This window comes from Zea mays, chromosome 5 (assembly GCF_902167145.1).
Source record: "Zea mays cultivar B73 chromosome 5, Zm-B73-REFERENCE-NAM-5.0, whole genome shotgun sequence".
NCBI lineage: Eukaryota > Viridiplantae > Streptophyta > Magnoliopsida > Poales > Poaceae > Zea > Zea mays.
The window spans coordinates 79,993,409-80,018,727 of record NC_050100.1 but is presented as its reverse complement, the minus strand read 5'-3'; the positions used below and the strand labels follow the sequence as shown (position 1 = coordinate 80,018,727).

The 25,319-nt window shown below is 45.1% G+C and overlaps 1 protein-coding gene across 1 annotated transcript; it reads right to left on the bottom strand.

Moving 5' to 3' along the window:
* Nucleotides 1–9,414: 9,414 nt before the first annotated feature.
* On the bottom strand, nucleotides 9,415–14,123 carry LOC100284665 (glucan endo-1,3-beta-glucosidase 6). Its single transcript, NM_001157560.2, has 2 exons — nucleotides 13,080–14,123; nucleotides 9,415–10,654 (listed from the first exon to the last, which is right to left on the bottom strand). The coding sequence occupies exons 1-2, from the start codon at nucleotides 13,436–13,438 to the stop codon at nucleotides 9,532–9,534; spliced, it is 1,482 nt and encodes a 493-aa protein (NP_001151032.1). The 5' UTR covers nucleotides 13,439–14,123; the 3' UTR covers nucleotides 9,415–9,531.
* Between the last annotated feature and the right edge of the window lie 11,196 nt (nucleotides 14,124–25,319).

Below are 25,319 nucleotides of genomic sequence, written 5' to 3'. Positions count from 1 at the left end.
GGTCATCCTTTTCATGAATAGCACTAATTAATTCATTCAATTTTTCCTTTTGTTCCATGTTAAGGTTGGCAAAAAGAATATGCAAATTATCTTCCTCACCACTAGCATTATCATCACTAGAAGATTCATATTTAGTGGAGGATTTAGATTTAACCTTCTTCTTTTTGCCGTCCTTAGCCATGAGGCACTTGTGGCCGACATTGGGGAAGAGAAGTCCCTTGGTGACGGCGATGTTGGCGGCGTCCTCGTCGGAAGAGGACTCGGTGGAGCTCTCGTCGGAGTCCCACTCCCGGCAAACATGGGCATCGCCGCCCTTCTTCTTGTAGTACCTCTTCTTTTCTCTCCTTTTGCCCTTCTTGTCGTTATCCCTGTCACTGTCACTTGATAAAGGACATTTAGCAATAAAGTGACCGGGCTTACCACACTTGTAGCAAACCTTCTTGGAACGGGATTTGTAATCCTTTCCCTTCCGTTGCTTGAGGATTTGGCGAAAGCTTTTGATGATTAAAGCCATCTCCTCATTGTCGAGCTTGGAGGCGTCAATGGGTTGTCTACTCGGTGTAGACTCCTCCTTCTTCTCCTCCGTCGCCTTAAAAGCCACCGGTTGTGCTTCGGACGTGGAGGGTTCGTCAAGCTCGTTGATCTTCTTTGATCCTTTAATCATGCATTCAAAGCTCACAAAATTCCCGATTACTTCTTCGGGAGTCATTAGTGTGTATCTAGGATTACCACGAATTAATTGAACTTGAGTGGGGTTAAGGAAAATAAGTGATCTCAAAATAACCTTAACCACCTCGTGGTCATCCCATTTCTTGCTCCCGAGGTTGCGCACTTGGTTCACCAAGGTTTTGAGCCGGTTGTACATATCTTGTGGCTCCTCCCCTTGGCGAAGACGGAAGCGACCGAGCTCCCCCTCGATCGTTTCCCGCTTGGTGATTTTGGTGAGTTCATCACCCTCGTGCGCGGTCTTGAGAAGGTCCCAAATCTCCTTTGCATTCTTCAACCCTTGCACCTTGTTGTATTCCTCCTTGCTTAGAGAGGCGAGGAGTATGGTTGTAGCTTGGGAGTTGAAGTGCTCGATTTGGGCCACTTCGTCCATATCATAATCCTCATCCCCTATGGATGGTACCTGTGCTCCAAACTCAACAACATTCCATATACTTTTGTGGAGTGAGGTTAGATGAAATTTCATTAAATCACTCCACCTAGCATAGTCTTCGCCATCAAAAGTTGGCGGTTTGCCTAATGGAACGGAAAGTAATGGAGTATGTCTAGGTGTACGAGGATAGTGTAAAGGGATCTTACTAAACTTCTTGCGCTCTTGGCGCTTAGAAGTTACGGACGGTGCATCGGAGTCGGAGGTTGATGTTGATGAAGTGTCGGTCTCGTAGTAGACCACCTTCCTCATCCTCTTGTGCTTGTCGCCTTTCCGATGCGACTTGTGGGAAGAAGATTTTTCCTTCTTCTCTTCACGGTGTGAGGAAGAAGATCTTTTCTCCTTCCGTTTGGAGGAGTCCTTCTTCTTCTCCTTCCTCTTGGTGCGGGACTCTTCCGATGAAGTGCTCCCTTGGCTTGTAGTGGGCTTGTCGCCGGTCTCCATCTCCCTCTTGGTGTGATCTCCCGACATCACTTCGAGCGGTTAGGCTCTAATGAAGCACCGGGCTCTGATACCAATTGAAAGTCGCCTAGAGGGGGGTGAATAGGGCGAAACTGAAATTCTCAAAACTAATCACAACTACAAGCCGGGTTAGCGTTAGAAATATAATAGAGTCCGCGAGAGAGGGTGCAAAAACAAATCGCAAGCGAATAATGAAGTGAGACACGCAAATTTGTTTTACCGAGGTTCGGTTCTCTCAAACCTACTCCCCGTTGAGGAGGCCACAAAGGCCGGGTCTCTTTCAACCCTTACCCTCTCTCAAACGGTCCCTCGGACCGAGTGAGCTTTCTCTTCTCAATCACTTGGAACACAAAGTTCCCACAAGGACCACCACAAGATTGGTGTCTCTTGCCTCAATTACAAGTGAGTTTGATCGCAAGAAGGAATCAAGAAAGAAGAAAGCAATCCAAGCGCAAGAGCTCGAAAGAAAACACAAGCAAATCACTCTCTCTAATCACTAGGGCGTTGTGTGGAATTGGAGAGGATTTGATCTCTTTTGTGTGTCTAGAATTGAATGCTAGAGCTCTTGTAAGTAGTTGGGAAATGGAAAACTTGGATGCAATGAATGGTGGGTGGTTGGGGGTATTTATAGCCCCAACCACCAAACTAGCCGTTTGGTGAGGCTGTCTGTTCGATGGCGCACCGGACAGTCCGGTGCACACCGGACATGTCCGGTGCGACAGCCACGTCACCAAAAGCCGTTGGGTTCGACCGTTGGAGCTCTGTCTTCTGGGCCCGCCTGGATGTCCGGTGGCGCACCGGACATGTACTATAGAGTGTCCGGTGCGCCAGCATGGGCGTGCCTGACCTCTGTGCACGCAGCGCGCGCATTTAATGCATCGCAGGTAGCCGTTGCCCCGCTGTTACACCGGACAGTCCGGTGTACACCGGACAGTCCGGTGAATTATAGCGGAGCAGCCTCTGGAATTTCCCGAAGGTGACGGGTTCGAAGTCGGAGTCCTCTGGTGCACCGGACATGTCCGATGGCACACCGAACAGTCCGGTGCGCCAGACCAGAGGTGCCTTCGGTTGCCCCTTTGCTCTTTGGTTGAACCCAATACTTTGTCTTTTTATTGGCTAAGTGTGAACCTTTAGCACCTGTATAACTTATGCACTAGAGTAAACTAGTTAGTCCAAATATTTGTGTTGGGCAATTCAACCACCAAAATTAATTAGGGACTAGGTGTAAGCCTAATTCCCTTTCATCTACCCCGCCGTGTCATTCACAGAGATCATTTCGCGGGAGAAAACCTCATCCAACATCACTACTTCGCCGCTAACCCAGTGTATCCACCCCATGTGTTTCGTAGAAGGTACGCACTTCATAAATTTGTCATAGGTTATGATTTGTTCAACTTTTCACACTTTTCCACTGCAATTTGTTTTAGGTTCCGCATGAGTAGGCCTTTGTTTCTCCGCATTCTGCAAGGTCTTCAATAGCACGATATTTACTTTACACAAAGATTTGACGCAACTGGTATGCCCGGACTAGGACCATTACAAAAAGTTTGTGCGGCAATGCGGATACTTGCTTATGGGTTACCTTCTGATGCGGTAGACGAGTATATTCAAATTGGGAATCAACCGCTAGGGAATGCCTTCATCATTTTTGTCGCGCAATCATTGCATGTTTTAGTGCCTGGTATTTACGCACTCCAACTCAAGATGACATTACTCGCATCATGCATAATAGTGAGTCTCGGGGTTTTCCTGGCATGTTGGGTTCCATTGATTGCATGCACTGGGAGTGGAGGAACTGTCCAACGGCTTGGCGAGGTCAATTTTGTGGGCGAAATGGTAGGGCATCGATGATACTTGAAGCAGTTGCATCGTATGATCTATGGATTTGGCATGCTTTTTTTGGCATGCCTGGGACAAACAATGACGTTAACGTGCTCCACCGATCCCCAGTATTTGACCCTATGACTTCTGGTCGTATGCCACCTGTCAATTACACAGTTAATGGTCATGCGTACAACTTCGGTTATTACCTAGCTGATGGTATTTACCCCAACTGGCCTACTTTTGTGAAAGCAATCCGACACCCATACGAGGAAAAGAAAGTCTATTTCACTCAGATGCAGGAAAGTTGCCGAAAGGATATTGAGCGTGCATTTGGAGTTCTTCAAGCCCGGTGGGCGGTGCTCCGTGGACCAGCTTATGGTTGGGATCGTAATCGTTTGACAGAGATAATGACGACTTGCATCATCATGCACAACATGATCGTCGAAGATGAAGGGCCCTTTGCTGCAAACATTGATTTCGGAGACAACTCTTCTAGGATTGAATCATCTCAAATTATAGGGGAAGGTCGGGCCGAATGGGTTATTAACCACTTTGATCTACGTCGCCAAGAAAGATCGTGCTCACTGCAAAATGATCTTGTCGAGCATTTATGGGCTCGCCGTGGAAGTATGTAACAATTATGTGTCGTAGCTGTTAAGTTCGCACTTATATTCAGTACTTGTAATGTCATTTCCTATTACTAAGTATTCGAATAAATTAGCAAAGTTTATCAAGTTTGAGTTCATATGTGTTCACATACTTCGATTATGGCAAGCACCTACACCTGAACATCAGAATTCATGTTTTGTTGTACAATATATAACATACCATTCAATAGGCACAAATATTGTTCAAACATTTATCACATCCGAGTTCATTATTGTCTAATACAACAGCAAACAACTTAACATACACTGGTTCGACCAAACAAATAGTGTTCTCGAAAATACAGTTTCTTAAACGAACTAAGGTAAATAGTCTCAACAAGTCTCAACAGCACTCTCGCGCACATGTAACAGAACCGTTCAGGATGCCTCAAAAGTAAATATAAACTGTTGCAATTTTTTTCTGTTCCTTCATGATAATCCAAACTTCAGGATCAACATCTTCTTCGTTTGTCGACAGAAGCATCTGCAAACGTTTGTTTGCCGATTCGAGTTCTTCAAGTTTGAGTTCCCTTTGTCGAATGCTTAACTTTTGGGCTTCCAATTCCAATCTCTTCTTCTGTATCTCCCTGTCTTCTTCAGTGCTCTTTTCTTTTTTTCCTCCTTTTCTATGGACCTCTGTATTTGTTTTTCAGTAATTTTTTGTAATCGGCTTAAGTATTCAGGAGACGAAGAAGATGCACCTTTCTTTCTCTCAGCTTTACTGTAATCACGCCCACGGGGCCTTTTTCCTGTCAACCCAGCGGACCCACTGTCAGTCTCAGGTGCTTCCACTGATGGACACCCCGAAGATGGTATTGATCTTGCATGTAATCCTCTAAACGAATGTCCTTGACATATGCTCTCCCATTTCGGTTCCCCCTTCAATTGATGCCAGCAGTGCATATAATGGAATGGCTTGTTCTCCTCATGAGCGAACAAAGTAGCTACCTTCGATGTCTGCAAAATTGGAATTTCAAATATAATTACTCCAAAAACAGAAACTTGTAGTACATAAAATCATCGTTTCAATAGTCGTACCTTATCCTCGTCACTTAGACCACTTTGTTTCTCTCTGAGGACTCTAGCGTAGTATCCAGAGAATTTACTGACATCAGCCCTGATCTTGTCCCATCTGCTGCTAAGTGCTCTGTTAAGTCTACAAGGAAATTCCCCCCTTTGTTCATTGTACCTTTTTTCAATTCTGGCCCAAAGACCCTCCCTCCTTTGTCCAGTATGGACAATAGGGTCACTACTTATTTGCAACCATGTAGTACAAAGGAGTATGTCTTCTGGTGCTGTAAAGTTTTGTTCCTTGGATTTCTTTTGCTTTTGAACAGGAGGTGCATTTTTCCCAGGACTATTGATGTCCTGAACACTGTGTTCAGCATCTGACTCTAAGTGTACAGGCAATTGAGGTATAGTGTTCGAACCCTGCAACGGTGTACTTGTATGTGATGCAGGATAAGAATCTGTGTATGGACTCACTCCAACTGAACCAAGAGGGTTCCTCACAAAATTCATGTAGTGATTCCAATAGAGTGCAGATTGCGAAGCAGGGATCATGGTAGATTGGGAACTAGTATTCCCTGGCTGAATTGGAGCCCACATTGTAGTTGGACCTTGACCAGGACTAGGAAAATTAATGTTTCCCATGATGTTGCAATCGACTAGATTCTGGTGCATGTAGCCCGTTGGCCATAAAGGGGGTGGGGGTGGAAATTGCTGGGCATTTGAGGGATTTGACATCGCCTGCGACGATGTCGCATTGTTGGCAGGGTCCATGCTAGGATATGTGGAGATGGCACACATTTAGTCATATGTTATAAAGTGAAGCCAATCGACAAAACGAGGTACATAAACATCAGAAAAAGCATATGAACAACGATAATAATAATAGAATCATGTCATGAACTTATTCAGGAGGACCAGCAGCATTAGAACATTTAAGAGTCAACATAGTTCACATACTACAACGATCTTAACATCATAATAACTTAAGGTGACGAGGTAGCATTGAGACTTAGGCATACATCACAGGACTAGTTCGACAACATGACAAGTAGGACACCCCGAGTACTTGGATGTTCAAAAGCCTATCCTGCTTCTAATGGTGGCATACATGAAGCTAATAAATATTCCAATAGCTATTACGAGTTGACCTATCTGAGTCGCTGAAGTACCACTCGTCACTCACATCCGGGCAGTAGAACTCCTCTTCGTCGACAGATGGTTCAGTAACTGTTGGAGGGGTCGAAGGAGATGTCGGTTCAACACTTATGTCATCCCCCTCGTACTTAGCAATTTCAGGAAAAGCTTGGACTTTAGCCTCTAAGGCATCTTGGTGAAGCAAATCAAGTTTTTCTTTCATGGCGAAGAGGGTTCTAGCTAATATCTCTTCGTCATGCATGTGGTCTAATGCATGATCTACTAATCCACGAAGGGATTTTGTGGCATCCTCGGCACAGTCGACAAGTACTTTAACCAAAGACTTCATGGTATCTTCTTTCGAGGATGCCATTCGGAACTGTGCTGCAAAGAATAATATATGAACAAACACGTGCATTTCCTTATATAGCATTAAGGCTATACGAATTTAATACTTCCCAAAACCATTAACAATTATGTTGCCTGTGACATGTAATTATTTCAAATGTAGCAGTCATATAGCAGCAAGGAACATAACATATTTAGTGAAGTATAACACAGAAAATGTTATGACTCGTAAGGGCAACGTGTGGCAATGACAATTAAATAAAAATGAGTACTAGGGTATATAGATGTTTGTCATAGCTGCCTATTGACTTATAAATATTCTTGTTGTATCATTAGTTCATGGACAGAATATACAAGCAATGCACTGCATGTAAAGCAGAAACAAAACTTTAATGTCAGGGTTGTAGAAAACTTTGAAGGATACAAAAAAACAAGCAATGCACTCCATGTATGCACAAACATTACTTTAATGTGAGGGTTGTAGAAAACATTGAAGGATACAATAAAACAAGCAATGTACTCGATGGAAGCATAAACATAATGTACATAATAAAGAACTGTGTGGTCATACCATAAGTTGCTGAAGAAAACAAAATGTTGATGGACAGATTTTGTGAAAAAGGTGAGGGTTGTACACATTACTACAACAAAACATAAAGTAGTTGTTATAACAATATACAAACCAACTATATCAAGGTCCACAATATTTATGTATCCTCTAGTCGTATACAAGGGTGCCAAAAAATTTGGGATGAAGTAGAGGAATACAATAAGGGACGACATACACCTAACAATTATAATGAACATCATTCATACTAACTAAGGAAGTAATGGACCCTCTGATATGTTCATGACAGTTTTAAGAAGTTTAATAAACAATAAACATTACCCTTGGTTGGGTAAGGTAACACATTTTGCCTGACCTTACGATGAATTTTTCTGGTACTTTAGTAAAATGAGCTGTTGTTGTGCTCAGTGGGGATCAAAAATTAATTCGCAGAAGACTTGATACTTTTAGGCACTAGCGAAGTAAATCCGTAGTGTAGGGATTACAAATTAATGCAATCTGCAGGCCATTAGGCCGTAATACTTTGCACTACCATTCCTTGAAGTTAATATGGAGGATATTCAGCGGGTTAGTACGGTAGAAATGTGTAACCCTAAAAGGCACACCAGATCCGTGGAGTGTTTTGAACTGGGGAATAATCGGGTGTTGTCGGATGAAATCAATTACGGTTGAAAGGATTAGTCGATTGGTGTAGTAATTACTTCATCAAAGATGTGCGCAAGAAGAACAGAAACAATAGGAGTCGAAGGGCGTACCTGAAGATCCGAAGATTTGGGCGCACAGAAGAGGAATCGAAGCGAAGATTTTCGGATCCGAGGAAGGCGTCGATGGTCGGAGCGGCAAACGAAGCAAGCGCTCGCGACGAACCTCGACGGAGTCGGATTTGCGGCCGCTTCGTCTTCGGTCGCGACCGGAGCTGGTTGCTCAGCACCTCCACTTCGTCTTCCAAAGATCCGACGGGGACCGGCGCGGGCGCAACCTTCCCGCGGAGGAATCGCCGCCGCCTCGCCGGAAATCGCCGAATCGCAGACGCCTCGAACGGGAGGGAAGACGAGCGCGAAGGTTCCGGTCGGTGGCGCGGGCGGAGTCTTCCGCGTGAAGCAGGCAAAGGGGAGTGCACAGTGACGCCCTGCATCTGGCGTGAGAGAGAAGAGTGTCGCGGCGGAGGGGGGCGGGTAGCGGCGAGCGCTGCGGCCTCAAGGGGTGAACAGTATCCCCTATTTCGTGTACAGTTAGGGGAGGGGAGGGGAAGGGGGGAGCGCTGCAGTCAGTCTGAGGGGGGAGTTGTACACTTGTACCACATGCCATTGCTGACAGTCTGAGGAGTGATAGAGCTCCAGCAAATTTTAAGCGGCACATTTATTTTGTACATGCTTAAAGATTTATTTCTAAAGAGATCCTTATAGGATGAAATTTTAATTAAATTTATAGATTTGAATTTTTTTAAGGGTGTATTTGTACCCGTGTGCTCTCCGCTGTTGGCCGCGCGTTGCGCCGGAGCCACTTCCTCCTCCGTGTGCTCCTCATCAGCGCTGCATGTACATGTACTTGCCGAGCAACCGTGTGGTGCGGTTCCAGACGTAGTACACAGGTCCGAGCTGACCTTCGTGTTCGTGCGCTTTGCTCCTGAATCGGCGTGACGCCTCTGCGCAATTTTGGATCGAGCTTGACGCGTCCGCTGCGCAGCTGGTCTGAACCGAGCAAGAACTCGGCGCGTCACCGTCGGGGGACAGCACGAACGCGACGAGCCAGGAGAAGCCGCCGTCGTCGTCGAAAACGACGGGGACGGACGCACGGCCACACGGGTGTGACTTGTCTCCTACTCGGCTACTCCTAATCAGTTCAGATTCCGAAACGACAGCAACCCACCAACCAGGCAGCCCATGCGCAAGCGGTTTGACTTATCGACGTGCGAGATGCTCATGCTCGTGGCCCCGCGTTTTTTTCGTTGCTAATGAATGATTCAGCAAAGGGCTGTCTGTTTCTACACCATGAGATGAGATCTAGGTGCCCCCCTGTTCCTGGTCAGTCAAGGCGCAGCATCCCTAGAGGCCCAGATATTTGCTGAGAAACCTGAGCAGAGCTCGCCCAAGTTGCAGAGGCCCAGTGGACGGCTCAATCTCAATGCATCATTCGTCGCTGTCGCCGCAACGGAACTGACGGATCAAAGCTAACAGCAACAATCAATCAAGAACGCCTGAAACCGCGGTCTGCGGTTTCCTCGCCAAAGAGAAGAAAAGGAAAAGAGGGGCGGAGGGGTCATAGAGGAAAGAGTTTCTAAATGAATGGCACTGACAACACACATCTAATATCCTCAAGCTGTTGTCAGACTGTTTATGCGCTCACTGCCACCCCACCCATCCCTCGCAGAACCTCTGCGTCTAAGAGAAGGACAGGGATAGCTGGAGAACCCCAAGCAGGAGGAACAGGAGGAGGTTGCTCCCAAGCCCCTGCAGCCTCCACGAGAAGGCGGAGTCGACCTCGATCATGACCCCGAACCTGCAGGTCCCGGTGCTGGGGTCCTGGCCCGTGGTCGTCGCGAGGCCCTGGAACCCGCAGGCCACGTCGTCCTGGTCGTTCTTCTGGAAGTAGTTGTTGAACGCGTACGAGACGTTGCCGCGGATGTCCAGCATCCCGCACGACGTCTTGTAGCCAAGGCTGGTGCAGTCCGCCATGGAGCACGCGTATCCCACGTTGTCGGCGAGCTTCGGGTCGTTGAGGTTCACAGAAGGCTTCAGCACGCACCACTTCCTCTCGAGGTACTTCACGCCCTTGGCTCTCACGAGACCGCCGCCCGCGTTCGACGTCCCCAGGTTCAGCTGGTACTTGGGCAGGCCGTCGTAGGTGAAGATGCCCCAGTGCCGCTCGAAGTTCCCTGGCTGGATGCTCTTGTCGTCCTCGTCGATCAGGCTGAACAGGTAGGCGTCGACGGGTCCGGGCCGCATCGGCGTGCCCCGCCCGGAGGCGATGTGGGTCATGAAGCCCTGGTTGAAGCGCTGCGCCATCTGGGCGTTGGCGTTCCGGTCGCCGTCCGTCGGCCACCCGATCTCGCCGACGATCACGGGCAGGTTCCCGAACCCGTTCTTCTTCAGCGCCCATATCAGCGTGTCGTGGTTCGCGTCGAACATGTTGCTGTAGGTGAAGGAGCCGTCCACAATCGGCGACGAGGCCCCCTCGAAGAAGGCGTAGTCCACGGGGAAGTTCGGGTCGATGTAGAGGCTTATGAACGGGTAGATGTTGACGGTGAAGGCACCGCCGTTGTCGCTCAGGAACTTCACTATGGTGAGCATCAGGTCGTGGATGTCCGTGCGGAAGTCCCCGTCGGAAGGCTTGGAGGTCGTCGAGGAGTAGACATCGGCGTTGAGAGGGCATGTCACCTTGACTTGGTTGCCCAGGCCGGCTTTTATGAGCGCGCCTTGTATGTTCCTGATGGCGGGGAAAGTGGACTGCAGGAAGCTTCCGTTGTATGTCTCCAAGAAAGGCTCATTCCCGACTGCAACATACCTGATATAACAACGCAATAGCGCAAATAAAGAGGTGAGGCCACAGCATCATGCAGAACATGAAGCAAAGTACTATATTGAATATTCATATTTCATTTACTACATGATGTGCAAATGGAAATGGCATGCCATGCTAGTTCAAATGAAATGCTGATACGTGTTCCCACAACTCATAAAGCAGGCAGCGGACGTTAGAGGTAAAACTAAAGGTGCCCGATTCAGATTAAATGGAAGTGTTAGTGCTATAGTTTTACGTAAAACTGCAAGGGTGTACTTAACAACCACGGCAGAACTTCACGCAACAAAAGTGTTAAATTAAATCAGCATTTGGAGGCTCAAAATAGAATATATGAAAGCTTGGTACGTCTCTGCTCTACATAACATAACTGATGGAAAAGAGTATCAATGAACCGATAAGCTATAAGCTACGGGAGGCCAGCAACAACAAAGTGACCATTGCGTCTGTTACATGTTCTGCTTACTGACTTAGTGATTAAGAAAATAAAGCTTTGCATCATGGTATACAATGAGCTGGTGCTAGATGCATAGAATTTTTTCAGGGCATGTGCTATTTAGCTGTCTAAGTATTTTTAAAAAGGCACTGCCAGTTTGGTAGTCGAATGGTGGATGCACGTGCAAAGATTATTTTATAAATAGATATAGAGAAGGGCAACAAATAATATCTAGCTAGGACTAATTTGTTACACAAATTGAGTTACAGATGGTCAAATATATACTCTTGACATTAGAAAAATCAATTATGTTCTTTGAAAAAAAAAGGTTTTCCTACTATAACTAGACATGGTGTTCAACATTTCTTCGATAAAATTGAACCTTCCAACTTCTATAGTAGTACCATGTGAATAGGTCATACACCTATCAAGCATTCCATGACGCGGCCCAGTGGGAAAAGAAATATGAGGCATAGAGTAGTGACACGATGAAGGGCGGGCCTGGTGCAGCGGTAGAGCCTACCGTCTGTAACCGGAAGGTCCCGGGTTCGAGCCCCAGCCTCTGCATATTATGCGGGTAAGGCTTGGCGCTTAAAGATACCCTTCCCCAGACCCCGCACAGTGCGGGAAGCCTACGACACTGGGTACGCCCTTTAGAGTAGTGACACGATAAAGACGAGGTAAATTAATTAAATTATACATGTGGGGACAACTATGCTCCATTCAAATAAGGAACACAAATAAGTAGGACCAGCCAAAATGAATGTATTTCCTCCAGTGTAAGGTCCACCTATTTAAAGCATATTGAGAAGTCACCGAATACTCCTAAGCACTTTCATGGATCAGGTTCATTTCGATTTGAATGCATCCCTTTCAAAAACATTGTGTTTTCTGAGAATAAAAAGGAACGTCCAAAACGTAAAAATGATTGGCACGTTGATAGCTAAAATCTTTGTTCAAAACATAACCCATAAATCTGGTCATGGTGACATGATTCTGGTGCAGCCAAGCACCACTACAGTTGCAGTGATCAGTGAAAACTTACAAGACAATTCAGATTTCCATATAACAAAGAAGCATGCCTTACATGCATAACAGAACTATTGTCAAACTAGATTCTTCAAATTGGTGCAAGCACTGATCTGGTAGTGTGTGCACAGATTAATGAAACGCGCAACTCCCGATTTAGGGATGGAACAAATACGCCAGCCGTTTGTCGCATGCGAACAACGACAGAAGCGCCCAAGCAGGCGTGCAAAGCACAACATGTGGAACCAGAATTTGCACAACATGTGGAACCAGAAACGGCAACCGTTATATCCGAACTAGAGCGTGTGTGCAAATGTACTAAATGAGACACGAAGAATGCCGACCGCTTGTCGTTATGGAGAATGATGATGCATAACTACTTTCCAAGTCAAACATTTAACTAGATATGAGCTTCAGTCATTTGCCAGCAATCAAGACAAAACGAGGGTAGCTTGAAAATCGTCGTATTTAGGGATGGAACAAATACGCCAGCCGTTTGTCGCATGCGGACAACGACAGAAGCGCCCAAGCAGGCGTGCAAAGCACAACATGTGGAACCAGAATTTGCACAACATGTGGAACCAGAAACGGCAACCGTTATATCCGAACTAGAGCGCGTGTGCAAATGTACTAAATGAGACACGAAGAATGCCGACCGCTTGTCGTTATGAAGAATGATCATGCATAACTACTTTCCAAGTCAAACATTTAACTAGATATGAGCTTCAGTCATTTGCCAGCAATCACGACAAAACGAGGGTAGCTTGAAAATCGTCGTATTTCCCCAATATTCTAGGCACACGGCTCATCCTAGGTCTATCAGAACTGAGATTCCACAGTACAATCAACCCTAGCTACCACTACCAAGCATCAGTACCTTGAGTGAGCTGAACTGAACAGCACTAACGGCAATGAGAAGCAGCACTAATATGCAGAAGCAGATACCTGATGCTGACGCCGTCGTTGAGGTAGCTGGAGACGTTGGTGTCGACCCACTTCTCCGCGGCCTTCATGCTGGTGGCCATCGTGGACAGCAAGTCGTTGGGGATGCCGACCATCACCTCCAGCCCGCTCTTCCTGAGGGCGCTCATGGTGCCCTCCTCGGCGTCGAACAGCTTGACCTTCTGGAACCCATTGTCCTTGAGCATCCGCACCACCGTCTCCGGCGGCAGCGGGTGGCTCGCCTGCGTGCCCCAGTTCGCCCCTATCGCGCCGACGCCGGCCGCCGCGAAGCACAGCCAAGAAACCAACACCGCGGCCGCGGCCGCCGCCATCGCCGCTCCACAGCCGGACCGGGAACCCATGGAAGGATTATTCCAGCTCCAAATCCCGGGGCGGTTTGGTGGATTGCTCCGCTTTGCACCAAGAACGCCCCCAAGCTCAGATCTTGGAGCCGTCCCAGGCAGATAAAGCAGGGACAGTGGAAACCGGCGAGAGCAAACCTCCAAGAACAGTTTCAGAAACCTTACTGCTGCGCTCACGAAACCTCAGGGGGGAAAGAGAAGTTGAAACCTCTGCTGGAAAGAGGAGCAAGGGCCAAAAGGGCTCTAATAAGAGGCCAGCCCGATTTTCCCAACAACTCGAGAATTTGTGGACCTCCAAAAGCCGAAGCTGAAATATTGGGAATAAATGAACTCCAGCCGAACTCCACCAGCAGTGGACCATGAGAGCGGGTTTCCTGTGACGCCAAAACGGAGAGGCTCTCACATGATAAACACCTCAGTCATCAGGGGAGGGGAGCGAGCATTGATGGCATGCAGGCCGTCAGGTGTGTGAGTAAATTGGCTGATGACGACGGCAAGGTGACTCCAAAATAGGTGATCCCCCCCAAAACTGGATGAGCTTTCTTGGTCGATTTGGAAGGGTGAAAAGGATAGCAGGAAAAGGATCCGATTTGAGCGAAGGATTGAACAAAAGGGTGCTTGATCTACTCTAGCATACTAGTGAAATCGTCACCTTTCAACTCCGAGAGCCTCAGGAGCTGCTCACTGAGCTGTGAACTCACACACTGCAGTTGCTAGCGGTGACAGCACTGCCGAACAGTGATGAAATGCGCTGTGACAAAGATTGAGGGAGAGGATAATGATGCTCTGCGAGACTCGAACAAGGCCTCGTTTCAATCTCACGGGATAAACTTTAGCTTACTGCTAAACTTTAGCTATATGAATTAAAGTGCTAAAGTTTAGTTTCAATTACCACCATTAGCTCTTCTGTTTAGATTATAAATGGCTAAAAGTAGCTAAAAAAAGCTGCTAAAGTTTATCTCGCCAGATTGGAACATGGCCTAAACGGGAAAAAAGAAAGAGATTCCTCACTGAAAGATATTTTATTTGCACTGTTCCGTGCAGTCGTGCGGAAAGAGAATGTGATTTAAAAGCCCATGGAAAAGCTATAACAAAAAAAGTACTAAAAGGCAAGGGGTGGCATAGCAATATTCCCCACTGCCCCGCTTTTTTTTTAAAAAAAAAGAAGGCTCACAAAATCGCATCGGTAATCCGCCCACTGCATCCGCCGCTGCTGCTGTCGGATTTTTTATATATTTTTTTCTTTCTGCTTGTCTCTTTGCTAGTACTACAGCTCACATCGATTCTGGGACCATTATAATAAGCAGAATCTTTGCTAAACTCTGTCAGCAAACCAATTAGAGCGAACAAGGTGGTGGGGAGCGCAGTGCAGAGTGATGGTGACAGTAACCCGTTGGTACTGTGTTGCCTAGTACGTTGGCTCGTTGGCTCCACGTCAGCAGCATGGGCCGAAGGGCTGACCACGTTCAACGCGGGACCCACGCTGACGACGCCTCGATTATAGGCCCAGAGGACAGTGACAGAGGACGATGCACAACGGTTACATGATGCTGGTTCCGATGCGTGTGGTGACTACTGACTACCCCTATCTATTGTCTATTATCGACAGCTTTTATCTATCAAATTTTTTCGATGTGTAGACTTTATTGTTAACCTACACTCACATCAATTTTTCTTCTACAGACTCATGCACTTAACTAAACACGATTTTTAATTCAAATAAAAACACAATAACACCTTAAAACATAGTTAAAACTACACAAATTAAACAAAACTCATAAAATACGATAAATTTAAAAATAGATAAAACTATATAAAACTACTTGTCCTCGTCCACCTCGTCTTATTTCTCGTTTCTTTTGTCATCTAGTTTTAATCGTATGGCCAACATTTAACTGTCGACATCTGGATTCTTCTCGTGTCTTCGGTCGTGTTCTGATCCATCAATTTAGTGAATGAATCGTTAAACTTGGCATAGTTTAACTTCTCACTGGCCTTATAGAGGCTCTTCATTATGGCCTTCTTTCGTCAAGGGTCCTCGATGTTACTCGTTGCTGACACTTTTGCCCTTGTGTTGCGCTCTAACCCTATCACGCTCAATAGAGTGTGGTGCTTCGTTATCATTAGATGATCCGGAGCTAGGATCATTTGTTCACATCGGCTCAGTCAGAGCCACCATGCGGCACACACCACTTTGATTGATTACAGAGTGCAAGCTATATATGTTTGAAGTTTGATTTCTTTCTCACTTGCCCCATGCTGCATAAGCTATCCTTTGCCGCTTGGAGCGACTGAGGAAAATGTTCGCTATGTACAAAAATAATAGAAATTATAACTATATTTGTATACTTACAAGCCTTTCATCATCCACCTTAACACAGTCTTGTCGACGTTTGCACTACGACGTAACATAGAACGCAGACAGGTTTGAGGTCGTATCACTATGACTGGTGGCACTGTAGTGCATGTGGAAGCACGAGGAAGGCAAAGGCTCCATACGTGAGAGGAACACCATAGGTGGGAGGGAATGTAGGGAGAGCATTGTAAAGGGTAGCATAAGAAGGAGGGACACCGTACGGGTACAAACAAGGATATGGATAAGTGAAAGGGTGTGGAGGACAAGCTCCGATTGATAGGGCTTCATCGATGCTACGAAGAACTTTCACTGGTTGGAGGCTCAGCAGTACTACGAGGGACATCGACATTTAGTTTTTAAACAAACGAAAGAGGAAGATACGAGTGAGGAAAGAGGGGATGAGGAGTTAGGCCACGAGGCCGACTAGGGCCTTCCTTCTTCCGATGGTGGACAGAAGAAAGGTCGTTGAAGAGAACTTGTCCGGCACACACAAGGTTCTTGGGACGTTGCAGAGATTGCTTGTCGAGCAAGGCATGAAAGTGTCAAAGTTCTGACTCCACCTCGATATTCCATATCGAAACGAAAGCTGGGAAGATCGTAAAAACCTAAACGGAGTAAAACTGTGTGACCGCTGGAGAAACCTAAGAACTGGAGGTGACTATGGGTGAAAGAAGGGAAGGACCCCCTTTATTTATAAGGAAAGATAAGGTTTTTTATTTCTTTTGTTTTTTTTCAAATTCAAATGGTTGAACTTGAATGAATGAATCAGATGTTGGCAAGTGTAAAAAAGGTGGGCGATACCGACCACATGGGTTCCAATGCGGACACTATCCATCAAACCGATTGGTCAACAACCTAGCCAGTCGATGTTGTAACCGTGTGGTCAGTATCGACATGCATTAGACCCGATCAGATTGTCTTCGTAGTGTTGCTACTGTTGTCGTTTTTTTGGTATGGACAAGGCACTGTTTGTTCCTTCCATGATTATATAATCCAACTTAATCCTAGTTTGGCTACTCTTGGATTGGATAGATTTTAGGGATATGTGAGTGTTTAAATCTCCAATAGATCAAATCATCTCTCAATACATCTCAATCCACTCTAATTCCATTCATTCCTAGTGTTGGGGGTATGCTTCGTAGCCGAAGATCCTAAAAAGAACACCTTCGAAAGGTCTTCTCAGAAGCAAGCGTCGAAGCTATTATCTATAAAGCTTCGGCATAAAGACAAATCTCAAGATGAAGGGTCGAACTGACTTAAAGATGAATTGACTTAAAGGCCCATGATGTTTTGTGTCATTATTGTAGTCGATTGTAAAGGACATAAATGTAATTTTGCGCAGGTTGCATCCTGTGCCTATAAATAGGTGAACAGTATCCCGATACTGTTCACGCGATCTCGTAATCACGGACACGTTACACTTGGATTATTGTTTTCTGCCAAGGCAAAGGTATAAATGTGCCTAAATATTATGTTTTAATACTTGTATATTTGTGTAATAAAACATGTGAATATATTTCGTGCTTTATATTTCATTTCTTATTGTTGTCTTAAAAATGTGATAACGAAAGTGAAACCTTCGTGATACTTTACTTATGACCTTCGTCCGAAGCTCATTAAATCCTTAGGGAAATAGTGCTTCAGCGGACGAAGGGCATTTATACTTAACATTTTTGGGTTGCCTTGTTCTTAATTCGAAACATTTGAGAACAAGTCCCCAACATTGGCACCCACCTCCGGTGAACTCACTTCCACTCTCTGAGCTGATGGCTTCGTTCAAAGCTGGAGTTGCTTCGGCTCCGAAGCTTGTACTCCCGATAACAGGCGGTTCATGCTCAGAGCCGGCTAACAAGAAGTAGAAGAAGGAGGCACAGAGAAGGGTACAACATGTAGGGGTACAAGGACCCTTCATCAAGTCAAGATGGTCTCACATCCCGATTACCTTCTCCCAAGAGGATCTTCAGCTCAAGGACTACCCTCACAATGATGCTATGGTTATCTCTTGTGTTATCAAAGGATTTTTGGTCCACAATGTTTTGGTTGACATAGGCAGTGCAGCGAACATTATATTTGCTAAGGCCTTCAGACAGATGCAAGAGCCCAAAGATAAGATCCATGACGCCACACATCCCCTTTGTGGCTTCGGAGGAAGGCAGATTGTAGCACTTGGCAAGATCACGATGCCAGTAACCTTCGGATTATCAACAACACAAGGACTGAACAAGTTGTGTTTGATATTGTTGACATGGAGTACCCTTACAACGCAATCATTGGTCGTGGTACTCTCAATGCTTTTGAAGCAATTCTTCATCCAGCATATCTTTGCATGAAGATACCTTCGGATCAAGGGCCTATTACTATTCATGGAAGTCAGGAAGCTGCCAGAAAGGCCGGAGGAAACTGGACAGATTCAAAAGCAATCCATAACATAGATGGAGCTGAAGCTTGTGAGCAATACAAGTACAAAAGGGAGAAAGCTGCTTCGGCCGATCAGCCGAAGCCCATGCTCTTATGTGACGATATAGCAGAGCAGAAGGTGCTATTGGGATCTCAATTGTCTGAGGAACAGGAGAAAACTCTGATAAGGTTTCTGTTCAACAACAAAGATGTCTTTGCATGGTCAGCTAATGATCTCTGCGGAGTCAACAGGGATGTTATTGAACACTCGCTCAATGTTGATCCATCCTTTAGACCCAGAAAGCAGAGGCTTAGGAAGATGTCTGATGACAAGGCCGAAGGTGCTCGGAATGAAGTAAAAAGACTCCTCAGCGCCGGAGTCATCAGAGAAGTGAAGTACCCAGAATGGCTAGCCAACACTGTTATGGTAAAAAAGGCCAATGGCAAATGGAGGATGTGTATTGATTTTACTGATCTCAACAAGGCTTGTCCGAAGGATGAGTTTCCATTACCAAGGATAGATTCCCTAGTTGACGCAGCAGCTTCGTCAGAGCTTATGAGTCTGCTAGATTGTTATTCAGGCTACCATCAAATTTGGATGAAGAAAGAGGATGAGCCAAAAACCAGCTTCATAACCCCTAGTGGAACATATTGTTATCTTCGGATGCCTGAGGGGCTCAAGAATGCTGGAGGAAGCTTCAACAGCATGACAACAAAGGTTCTTCATTCTCAGATAGGCAGAAATGTGCTAACTTATGTTGATGATATCATAGTTAAAAGCACGAAGCAAGAAAATCACATTGCTGATCTGCAGGAGACCTTCGCTAATTTTAGACAAGCCGGTCTGAAGCTGAATCCAGAAAAGTGTGTCTTCGGAGTGAAGAAGGGGAAATTCCTTGGTTGCCTAGTTTCAACAAAAGGGATTGAGGCTAATCCAAATAAAATCGAAGCTATTCTTCGGATGGAACCACCAAGCACAAGTAAGGGGGCTCAACGACTGACAGGAAGACTTGCATCTCTGAATCGATTCATATCTAGATCAGCAGAGAGAAATTTACCATTTTTTGAAGTGCTGAAGTCAGCCGAAGTTTTTCAATGGGGGTCAGTTCAGCAGAAAGCCTTCGACGAGCTGAAGTAGTATTTGATAGATCTAACGACATTAACTCCACCAGCGTCAGGGGCTCCTCTGTTGTTATATGTGGCAGCTTCGTACTCAGGGGTAAGTGCGGCACTTGTCCAAGAGAAGCTTGAAGGGCAAGCCAAAAAGCAAGCCCCAATATACTTCGTCTCCGAAGTCCTTAGTTTATCAAAGAAAAACTATACAGAATTGGAGAAGGTGTTGTATGCTGTTTTGATGGCTTCCAGGAAACTTCGACATTATTTTCAAGCATACCATATAATTGTTCCTTCTTCACAACCTTTGAAGGATATTATGAGAAATAGAGAAGCTACTGGAAGGATTGGGAAGTGGGCTGCGGAGCTCAATGAGTTCTGCATTGATTATGTGCATAGATCTTCGATTCAGTCCCAGGCGTTAGCAGACTTCATTGCTGACTGGACGCCAGGGGCTCAGGAAGAAGAAGCAAGTAAAGATGCCGAAGCTTGGACAGTATTCTGCGATGGTTCTTGGGGAACCTTCGGGGCAGGTGCAGCTGTCGTCTTAATTGCACCTTCCAAAGTCAGAACATGATATGCAGTGAAACTTGATTTTAGTTGTACAAATAATATTACTGAATACGAAACTTTGCTTTTGGGTCTTCAAAAGTTGAAAGCAATGGGGATAAGAAGGGCGGTCCTCAAAACTGATTCTCAAGTTATTTCTGGCCATATTGACAAAAGTTGCAAAGCAAGAGATCCGAAGCTTGAAAAATATTTGGATACAGTTCGAAGACTTGAAGCCTCATTCGAAGGGTTTTCTGTTAAGAATATTCCATGAGGAGAAAATGAACACGTTGATCTACTAGCCAAGTCAGCAGCACAGGGGCTGCCATTACCTTCGAAAGTTTTCTTTGAAACAATAAAAGCACCTTCGGTTGACCTTCTTGAAAGAGCAGTGCTCAATATATCTCCTGTTTACAGCGAAGATTGGAGAACTGAGATCATGTCTTTTCTCCAGGACAATTTTCTTTCAGATGACGAAGCTTATCAAAAGAGAATAGCGGCAAAAGCCCGTCCATATGTATTAATAGAAGGGGAGTTATACAAGCATGGAGTCTGTTCTCCATTACTCAAATGTCTATCCAGAACTGAAGGTATAGAGCTGATGAAAGAAATACATGTAGGCCTGTGTGGATCTCACATCGGATCCAGGCCTCTGTTGGGTAAAGTTTTTCGTCTAGGATTCTATTGGCCGAAGGCAGCTTCGGATGTAGCAGAATTAGTCAAAAAATGTGAAGGTTGTCAAAAATGTGCAAGAGATCAAAAACAACCTTCGTCTCTAACTCAATTAATACAGCCCACTTGGCCATTGCAAAGATGGGGCCTTGATTTGCTAGGCCCACTTCCACCAGCACAAGGGAATTTAAAATATGTTGTAGTGGCAGTGGAATATTTTTCTAAATGGATTGAGGCAAAGCCTTTAGCCACAATAACATCGGTTACTGTTCAAAAGTTTTTTCTAGCAAAATATTGTTTGTCGCTTCGGAGTGCCGAAGGCCATTACCGTGGACAATGGAACGCAGTTTGATGCTGAAGCTTTCAGAGAATTTTGTGAACAAATTGGCATGAAGATCCATTTTGCATCAGTTCGGCATCCAAAGTCAAATGGACTTGTCGAAAGAGCTAATGGCATTATAATGACAGGAATAATGAAGTTAATCTTCAACCAGCCCAGGGGGGAAGTGGCCGGATGAATTAATCAAAGTGGTGTGGAGCCACAACACAACAATATCAAGGTCAACATGTTTTACACCATTCAAATTACTGTTTGGTGACGAAGCAATAACCCCAGAAGAAGCTAAAGCGGGATCAATAAGAATAGTGGCTTCGGTAGAAGACGAAGCTGATTATTCTGTGGCAAAAGATGCTATAGGAGGGATCAGGCTTCAGGCTGTAGAGAATATCAATAAATATCAAGCTGAAACAATAAAATAGCATGATAGAAAGGTTCGGTTAAAAATATCAAGCCAAGACACTTGGTACTTTGGAGAATTGCCAACCCAGACACAGTAGGCAAGCTGCAGCTGAAATGGGAAGGGCCTTTCCTGGTAGTATCTTTGTCAAGACCCGGTTCCTACAGGCTGAAGGATATGGACGGCAGCGACATTCCTAGATCTTGGAATGCGGATGAGCTTCAACGGTATTATGTGTAACCTCATGTAATCTTTTTTATTCTTTCCTATGGCACCCTTTTCCTTTCCAAAGGGGGAGAAAGGTTTTTAATGGGGCCATAGCATGTAATTTCTCTTTTTCTTATATCAGCTCTACAAGAGCAGTATCCCCCGAAGATGTAAATGTAAAAACTGGGTATGCACCATCGAGTGCAATGAGAAAAAGAAAAAACACGGAGAAGCTCGAAAGACGTCCCTAAGGGGATGCAGAGCACGACGAAACTACAAAAAGCCGTTCCTAAGGGAGCGCAGCGTAAGTTTTCTGCTCAAAAGTCGTTCCTAAGGGAATGCAGAGCTTACAGCGAAAAGTCAACACTGATTCCGCCGAAATAAAAGGCGAAGAAGCTCCTGAGGGAGGCTTACAGCGAAAATTCAACGCTGATTCCACCGAAATAAAAGGCGAAGAAGCTCCTAAGGGAGGCTTACAGCGAAAAGTCAGCGCTGATACACCGAAAAATAAGCGGTGAAGCCGAAAAATAAACGGCAAAGATTTGGTTTCATATGTGTCTTCGAACATTTATTTGCACGCTACATTACATCATACATTTGCATTCATAAACATTCACTTAGACATACATAGGATCATCAGCAGCATAACATACAAACTTGCTTCGGCTTCGAAAGAGAAGGCTTCAGAAAAAAAAGAGAAAAAGAGGCAAGTTTATGCTTCGTTGTGTACGCAAAGAAGGGAAGGTGTTTTTCGCCTATGGCTCAAAAGTATTAATTTCGTCCACACCAAAGCATTTCATACATGGACGGAAGAGTAAGATTATATTACAAAGCGAAATTCAATTACATCATACTTTATACAAGTTATCACAGGAGTTTTTTGAGCTATTTTTACAGACTATTCGAGCTTCGACAGCATCTCTGGAGCTTCTTCCTTTTATTCTGCAGCTTCAGCTTCGGCTTGGTTAACCTGTATGTAAGTATTATAAGCTAAATTCAAAATTCAAAGTAAAAGGTAATCATAATGTATAATATTGTTACCAGCTTAAGGTGGTCTCGGGCTTCGTCACCAGCTTTCTCTCGCCCACCCTTTGTTCATATCACCTTTATAAATTTATTCGCAATGCTTCGGGCGAGGTTAGGAATATCATCTAGAATTACTGGTGATAGGCTGAAATTGGGTCTGTTGATAATTTTTCCATGCTCACAGCCAGATTTCAGGAACGCAGCAGCGGTGCCCCGAGAAGCTACCAGGGCACAAAAGTTGTCGTGTCCAGCAATAACATCATCGAGGTCATCAATCTCACTTCGATGTGTTCGAAGGCTCCTGGTAGATCTTCAGGCGAAGGAATAAATTCTTCACTACTGGCCCCGACTGAATAAAATACCTTCTTTAGTCGTTGAACACATTGATTGCTGAATTTCATATTTGTTCTGAAGGTCTATCAATGATTTTTTCAAAACTAAACCATTCTGGATTTCAGCCTCAAGTTTTTCATTAAGCTTTAGCTTTTCCTGTTCGGAACCGAGAAGCTTCGTATTCAGTTCCGTTATTTTAGCTTCGGCTTCCGCTAGTAAACCTTCAGTTGTTTGCAGTTCGAACTCTTCTTTCTCAAAAGCAGCTGCTTGATCTTTTATTTTGTTTTCTAAGTTTTCAATTATAACCTCCTGCTTTTTGTCTTCTAAATCCTGTTGCATCCTCAAAGCTTTGCTCAATAGCAAACTCTGTACACGAACAACCTTCGTTAGAAACCATTTTTTATGAAAATAAAAAGTTAGAGGGAGATTGTTTACCTTGAAATTGGAATAAAACAAACTACCGACGATGTGCTGTCGTCGGTAGCGGCTAATATCGGCTTCGAGCTTCGGGAAACCGATACTCTTTGATAGAGTACCGATAACCTTTGCTCCGGTCTGATCTCGGATGCAGCCTAGCTTTTGATCATCAACACCTCCGAAGAGAAGTGCCCCTGGCCGATAGCCGCAAGAAATGGCATACTCTTTTAATTCTTCTTTTTCGGCTTTTGTTAATTCTTGCCCAACCAAGTTTTGAAAATTGAAAATTTCATCCTCCAGTGTTTCTTCGGCAATTTCTTTCTTTTTTTCGGCCTTTGGGGCCAAAGCCTCTTCGGTGGCTCCAACAGCTTCTTCTGCAGCCATGTCTAGCATAATTTTATCTATATTAAGAGCCACACTTTCCAAATTAATGTCTTCGGCTCTGCTAGCTTCGGCATCTGTGGCCTCCGAAGGTGCAGCTTCAGTAGCTGTTGTGCTTTCAATAGCAGGCACCTTCGGAGCTGAAGCCCTAGGTGGAGTTGCTTCAATTACTTCTGTCACAGTAACAATCCTTTGCCTCTTTGGCCTAGGTGCTTTTGTTTTTGTGGGCTCCTTTTACTTATGAAAAAGCTTCGTCAGATGAAGCCCCAATGGACTTAGTTTGACAGGCAAAGTTTCAGTCATTACCTTTAGAATTTCCTCTATTTTAGCAGCAGAAGATGTCGCAGAAGTCTTCTCTTCCTCATCAATTGATTTTTGCTTTGGGGTCGATTCCTTTCTTTTCTTCGAAGCTAATGCTTTTGCCTCAGATTGTTGTTTCTTCTTCTTTGATTGATCTTCGTCGTCTTTATTCAAAGCGCTAGCCACTCTTTTTTTTCTGCCCTTAGGCACCCTTGTCCAGCCGCTCATAATCAGGATATTCAAAGCCTATAGCATCCATCACTCTGTTTAGCCTTCGTTTCGGACGGGTGCCGAAGGCCGCTCTCATCAATTGATCTTCTTTTTTAGAATAATTTCCAAGAATTTCGTTGCACATTACTTCAATTGTATCCAGCCATTCTTGGCAGGGTACTTTGAAATGTTTTTTGAACTTGTAGTGGTAAGGCAACCGAATAAGCTCCCCTTTCTTCTTCTCCCCCTCCAGTTTCGGCATTTCCCACTCCTTCAAAGTAGGAAATACTCTGAAGGCCAAAAAATCCTGCACCAAGTCTCTAGTGCCAATATGATCTGCAATTACTCGAAATTCAGCCAGGGCAATCTGGCTCGGGCTCCCCCGTATCATGTTGCACGGAGGTCTAGTTTCTCCGAAGGTCAGTTCTAATGGACTCTGGACCAATTTATCTTCATCTTCGTCAACTTTGACATAAAACCATTCAGATTTCCATCCTGCTGGCCATTTGCTTCGGTAGCTAATCACTGGAAACTTTGTAGTTTTACGGTAAGCAAAGTTGTAGCAGCCAAAATTTTCATGCAAACCATCCCCCTAGCCTTGGTTTGGTAGTGCAGTTCGTGTACTCGGCAGAAACCTTCGGAGAATGGTTCCACCCCTGGCTTCGGAGGGCCCAGATATAAACACTCAGCCTAACAATAGAATTAGGCGTCAGCTGATGAAGGTAGATCCCATATTTCTTCAACACTCCAGCAATCATCTTGTTCAGAGGGAATCTTAAACCAGCTTTAAAAAGACTTTTGAAAACCACCACTTCATTTTTTCCTGGCTTCGGGATAGTTTCTTCTCCACCAAAACGAATCAATTCCTTCTTTGCCTCACTAAGATAGCCCAACTTCACCATCTTAGGAAAATCAGCTTCGGAGATGGTGGACTTTCCGAAGTCCAGGTGGCTAGGCTTGCTCGGCACTGCGCTGCTGTAATCATCTTCGGAATCAGTTTCTTCAACAGCGGCCCGTTCTGCTTCGACAGCAGGGATGTCTTCGGCAGCAGGTGTGTCCTTCGGTGTTACCAACCCAGAGCGCTTCATTGCTTCCGAAATAGGAACAGTGTCAGTAGCTTCGGTCTCATCTCCCTCACGATCGACCCGAGCAGTAGAGCGAACTCTGGCCATTTGATTATGAC

Coding starts and splice junctions, on each gene's coding strand:
- LOC100284665 (NM_001157560.2), bottom strand. CDS start 13,438: ATGGGTTCCCGGTCCGGCTGTGGAGCGGCGATGGCGGCGGCCGCGGCC. Junction 10,655..13,079: donor AACGACGGCGTCAGCATCAG/GTATCTGCTTCT, acceptor TTGTTATATCAG/GTATGTTGCAGTCGGGAATG.